The 6225-nt window shown below is 42.0% G+C and overlaps 1 protein-coding gene across 1 annotated transcript; it reads right to left on the bottom strand.

Annotated features, from left to right (window-relative positions):
• Positions 1-437: 437 nt before the first annotated feature.
• LOC104494391 (interleukin-17 receptor D) lies at positions 438-4461 on the bottom strand (the record flags this gene model as incomplete). The annotated part of the gene is made up of 2 exons (XM_010137209.1): positions 438-867; positions 3525-4461. Coding segments are annotated over 2 exons (1053 nt in total), but the record flags the coding sequence as incomplete, so codon positions are not given.
• Between the last annotated feature and the right edge of the window lie 1764 nt (positions 4462-6225).

The following is a 6225-nucleotide window of genomic DNA, read 5'->3' as shown; positions in this document are numbered from 1 at the left end:
AACTTTGTTTCCATGGTATCGCTCAGCATATGCAGGATCTGTATTTTTGTCTCTATGAAAACGGTACTTCAGATTCAGTATGGTTCAATTTGTGATTCTTCACAGCCAGACTGTGGAGAAGGGATAGGGGAATCGCACAGAAGAGGGAGACATGCATTTATCTGAAATTAAATACTGTGAGAGATTAACATTTGGGAAAGAGAGGAGACTGTGAGGAAAGGCGCTCAAACAATTCTAAAAGAAAGTTATTTCTTGTGATGGAGAATTCACCTCACCTTTGGCATTTTATCTTGCTTCTGAAAAAATCCTGCTCTCATTCACTACAACACTCCTGCCATCAAGAATGTAAGCACTTAAAACTAGAGGCTGGACTACAAAATCTACTAACGATGTCCCAAGCTATTTTATGTCCATTGTGAGATTATTTCTAGGAAAAAAAAAAAAGTCAGTTTTGACTATGGCATCCGTAAACAGTGTAACGTCATGACATTTAAATTACCAATAGGAATAATTGTGAAATGTGTTCTTCTCTATTCTTCCATGCTGCATTTTTCAAATCATGGAAGACTTTACACATAAAGACCAACAGATTCAAGTTTGCTGGCCATAAAAAAGTCCCTAAGGAATAACAGATCCTCTTCAGGGAGTATTTGTTCCTTCAGGTAGAGTTCGTGCTGAGACAGTGTGGTAGTAAAGCACAAGCTGTTGAGGCTGTTGATAAAGTGGCAATGCGTAACAACGCTGGAATGGATTACAACGGGGCGATCGCCTGCAGTTCATCCGTACGGAAACGGCAATGAAGCTCAGCTTTACATACTCCAGGCACTAAGAATTTTGTAGCAGCGATTACAGGAGGTTCTTCTTCCCCTGTAAAAGGAAAAACAGTGAAGTTCATCAACTGACACATTGATTTTGTGTTTTAGAAGCATTTTAGAAACAATGCGAAGAAAACTCACAAACCCCCTCTGGATCACAAGCCATACGTTCACACGATCCTCTTCAGGGAGTATTTGTTCCTTCAGGTAGAGTTCGTGCTGAGACAGTGTGGTAGTAAAGCACAAGCTGTTGAGGCTGTTGATAAAGTGGCAATGCGTAACAACGCTGGAATGGATTACAACGGGGCGATCGCCTGCAGTTCATCCGTACGGAAACGGCAATGAAGCTCAGCTTTACATACTCCAGGCACTAAGAATTTTGTAGCAGCGATTACAGGAGGTTCTTCTTCCCCTGTAAAAGGAAAAACAGTGAAGTTCATCAACTGACACATTGATTTTGTGTTTTAGAAGCATTTTAGAAACAATGCGAAGAAAACTCACAACCCCCCTCGGGATCACAAGCCATACGTTCACACGGCCGAACCACCGTGCTCAGTAACTCCTCCTCTAAAGAATTAATACAATTTTTTTCCCCAGGTAGGGCTTCTTAGAGAAGACCTTACTAGTGAATGGACCTACTAAAGGTTTGTTGGTACTTCCTCAAAATTAAACTGGATTGAACTTCAATTGATGCACAGCAGTCTGCACACGGACTGCATTGAAAAGTTCCAAGTATTACAAACGATGTGACATGATTTCAATTAAAAAGATTAATTCAAACTGTCCTTTAAACAAAAAAGGAAAGCTCTACCTTGAGATGCCAAACGACGGAGTTATTCACTTTTGTTCTGGCCAAGAAACAGATAAAAAAATCGGTAGCCAGAACAGAAATAACACTGTGAATTTGGAGAAATAACGTGGACATGTCCAGCTCTTAGAAGAATAGAGGCTACAGAAGTCTACCTACCCTTCTCATTCTTAAACATAGAAATACTGGGGCTACAAATATTTTGTGTGTGTGGGACAGTAAAAATATCCAGTGGATTGCACTCTAACAGGCAGATGACGCTCAGTTCTAGACAGCATTTCCTGTTCCCTGTGCCTGACGAGGACGGTGGTTTGGGTGAGAGTCGGTCAGGGTGGTGTTTTCGGACAGGATAAATATTTTGTGTGTGGGGGACAGTAAAAATATCCAGTGGATTGCACTCTAACAGGCAGATGACGCTCAGTTCTAGACAGCATTTCCTGTTCCCTGTGCCTGACGAGGACGGTGGTTTGGGTGAGAGTCGGTCAGGGTGGTGTTTTCGGACAGGGAACAGGAAATGGCAGAAGTTACTGTTGTTTCTTAAGATGCTGGAAGATCAGCGTTACGATCCAACTCTACAGGCTAGCGCTATAACGCTTGACCTCTAGAGCTGAAACACGAGTTGGTATGTGACTTGAGAATTAATTACTGGAAAGACTGCTTCTTTCTTCCAGCGACTCCTCGGCAGCTGGGACAGCCAGCTGACAGCTCCGGCATGAACCAGGAGGGGAACACTGGTAAGGCATTCTTACAGAGAGGCCATCCATTTTAAGCTAGCATCTTACTTCCATCCAACACTAGACCCGTCACAGGTATCATCTGTAACTTTCCCCACAAATGTGAGAAAAGGCTATGCTAGAATTTTGAAACAATAATAGAGTATTTGTGGCTTAAGTAATTAAATCGGTAAATCCGTATTTTTTCCATCTGAAAAATTCTCAGGCTTTAGTAATCTTGTCATGTAGACTATCTAGGCGATAAATATAGAAGTTATATCTGTAAATCAACATCTATATTCTCTCAAGATAATTCTGGCATCAAACATTAGTTATGAATTATCTGATTAATAATTTTAAAAATTCATTTAGCCATGAAAAAAGTCTAACAAATTAGCGATCAATGCTCATACCACCACCAAAATGCAATATTCACTTGTCGTAGCTGCTTAAGGAAAAGCTCAGCAAACAGCAGTTTTATCCTATGAGTACACTTGGTGGAACATTCCTCACTGATGTAGTTGTGATGCCAGCTCAATGTTCTGTAACTAGTAAGGTCGGATCAGCTTTTTATATAGCTTGAGGCGATACTTAACACCTTCTAACTGCAGGCATCTAAGCTGGTATCTATTTTGGAAAGTGTCTTCCAAGCATTTAAATTCCTCCACTGAAACCCATTTGTTCATTCCCCCATCCCCACGTCCTACGAGGAGCCTAACGTCATTCTGAAACTTGAGTTAACCACAGCACAGACCACATCCCTGAACATTCTACCACGTGCTGGAGCAAAACAGGATGGCAGGTTTAGCTTTAAGGCCGTTCTCTAGGAATGCTTCACCATATCACTCTCTTGATGAAGTCGCACAGCTGTCCTCTCCACAACCCAGCTGCCACAGAGGCCCTGGGAGCAACAGGCCACCTCTCCAGCAACAGGTCAGCTAATGAGAAGCGACTGATTAATAGAGTTCTAGTGACATCTTACTTAGCTAAGAATCTTCCTGCCCATAAGTTAAGGAAAAAAGACATTTTTCTGAAATTCCTGAAACCTATCTTTTTTGCCGTCTTTACACAGTGCTTACCTTCCTCCGCAGCCTTCCAGAGAGCTCCTCGTTATCTGAGGTATTTTGAGATGGTAGAAATATGCTCACAGTAACCGAACATAATTTTTGAAAGACTGCCATATCTTACCTAAGCCTGACGATGAAGAAACACTTCCTGTAATCGAAGATGTTTCCATTTGGTCTGTCAATAGTCCTTCCATTAAAGGTAAAGATAATTCGGATGAAGGAACAGATGAATCATAAATTCCAGAATCTCGAGGCATATCTTTAAGATTTGAAGCTTTAACATGTAACAACGGCTGAAGAATGGAGCTGCCACCACCCTGAATGTCCTGAGTTTCTGTATCTTCTCCAAGGTTTAAGTGCTGAATTATACAGTGAGAGTCTGAATTCCCTGCTGAAATAATATTTACATCTGTTTTCAGGTAAAAATCACCATCCATCACCTGTTTATTCACTAAGTCATTTAAAACCAAGCCCGAATCAAATTTTTCCATGGCAGGCTCCGAGTAACGTAAAGGAGGTGGAGGGAAGGGAATAAACTGTTTCTCAAACCAGTCTGGCTCTTGATCAATGAACTGATGCATATTACAAATGGCAACATAAAGGGACCTCCCAGATTTGCTCCTGAAATAATTCCTTTTACTAACGTTTACAGGAAACACCTCTGAATCCTGTACGCTGAGATCTCTGGAATGCAAATGTGAGTACAGCTGAGGGAGATTGTCCATGAGTTTGTATTTTGTACTGAGATCCAGAACAGCCGGGATGTCTCCTTCACAGGAATAATCAAAGTAGACTGCAATGAACTTGCAGAGGTCACCCGCATTCTGCTTGGCTTGACGAAGCTTCTCTGCAACAGTCAACACGGCAAACAGGAAGAGTTCTCTTCTTCCTGCATCTTTGGTTCCCCCTCTGTGTTTCCAGTCCTTTTTCTCAACAAAGTATTTCATTCCCTTGGAACACACAATGATGATGAACTGGGACTCGTTTATTTTTTTAATAAGCCACTCTTTCTGACCTTCTTGACAAATTCTTAGATCTTCCCACAAATCTAGAGCCACCTGGAAAAGAAGAGAACGTTCTGGTTGATATTCAGTGTTAGATTATTAGACATATTTGCTAAAAAATGCTAATGAGTTACACTCCGTGAGTCAGCTTGTATTTATCCAACAACGGAGAACTAATGATGAATTTAACTATAGCTTGTCCCTGGTGCAAATACAAGCTGTTTTAAAAGAGGAATAGGTAATAATTAGCATAGCGTTGATAGGGGACAAACTGTGTCAGTACTTACTCACCAAAACTGTGAGCTGAATATTTCACCGGGCTAAGGAAGTGCATGAACTGCCAAGGTAAAGAGGAAAACCTTCCCGACATTTTTATTAAACAGGAGTGCTGGTTACCGTACGAACCCATTTTGCTGCTTATTTATTACTTAAAGCAAAACACACCTAACGATACCTGTGTTACAGCTGAATGGAAACTGTGTAGTTCCGTAAGCAAAACCCACTACAGATTTGGTGCACAGTGATACTTCTCAGGCAGTAAAAAGAACAAAGATGTGGCTGGACCAAGTAGGTTACTATTTACTTATCTGACCAAATTAGGTATCATCAACCCAAGCAATTTAACTACTGCCTCAAACAATTTGACTACTGTCTATTTAGGTCCTTAAAGTGAGGGATGTAAGGGAAATCCATATTCATTTATCATCTTCTGCATATTAATGAAGTCTGATGCCAAGAATTTTCATATGTACATACAAACAAAATTAGTGCAGGTAATACTGTGTTTTCAGTTAGGATGCAACAGCCTATCTCTGACAAGAAACCTATGAAAATTTTATCGTAAGAGCTGTTTTATTTTGTACTTCAGAATTTTCTGAACATTCCACGTGGTCTGAAATGCCTGTGTGCACCAAGATGAGGGACGCAATGCTGCACCTCATAAAACAAAGAATGAGCAGTAGAGTAACAGAAAAAAACACATGCAAAACCCCTTCATAATAGACACCCATCAAAACCATTTATCAAGTCTTCTCTCAAGCGTTTTTCCAGAGAATAAAGTATTTTTGCTCTGCTGTATCACCCACAACAGCGTGGAGGACTTGGCCCTGTCCGAAGACAGAGAGCAGGTGGACCACAAGGACTGCAGAAAGCCGTTGCCGCGCAGTCAGCTCCAGGAAGAAGGTAATCACGCCTGAAGGGGTCAGGCAGCTGGACCGGACGACCACTGCAGGTCCCTGCAAACTCTTCTGTGCAAGGGGAAGAGAAGGCGTTTTACAGCTGCCTGGGAGACACTCTGATAAAGGCACAGTGCAGGTAGGCACCTGCGTCTCGTCTTTGTTTCCCTTCTTCAAAGAAGAAAGGATTTTCTGTATGGTTACGTTACTATTTTAAACAGCTATTAAATGCCACTGCTTTAGTCCTTTATGAGAAAACTTTCCCATTCCATATGAAAAATACGAGCGCAACTGTTCCATTACGCATTGAGCATCGCTTTTTATATTAAACTCCACAGCTTTACCAATAACACATATTATTTCCACATGCAGATGCTATCAGTACTTGGTTATATAAACGTTAAGTGATGCCTGATACCCCGGCACACAGTTCTAGCGGTAACGGCTCACCTCAACGCTCTCCAGAGAGCTACGGTGTAGCAGGGCTAAGCCCATCTCTGAAAAGGGGATTCAAGGAAGCGCCTTATCAAACCCCTTACCGGTGTTCCATACGAACAAGCACACGAATAAACAGTGGCCGGCCCCGGACACGAGGCACCGGCTGTGCTGCTGCGAGCGGCCGCCAGGGGGCAGCGCTCGGCAG

Source organism: Buceros rhinoceros, unplaced genomic scaffold (genome assembly GCF_000710305.1).
Source record: "Buceros rhinoceros silvestris isolate BGI_N320 unplaced genomic scaffold, ASM71030v1 scaffold17115, whole genome shotgun sequence".
NCBI classification, from domain to species: domain Eukaryota; kingdom Metazoa; phylum Chordata; class Aves; order Bucerotiformes; family Bucerotidae; genus Buceros; species Buceros rhinoceros.
The sequence above is the reverse complement of the archived record's forward strand: the minus strand, read 5'-3'. Positions and strand labels throughout refer to the sequence as shown.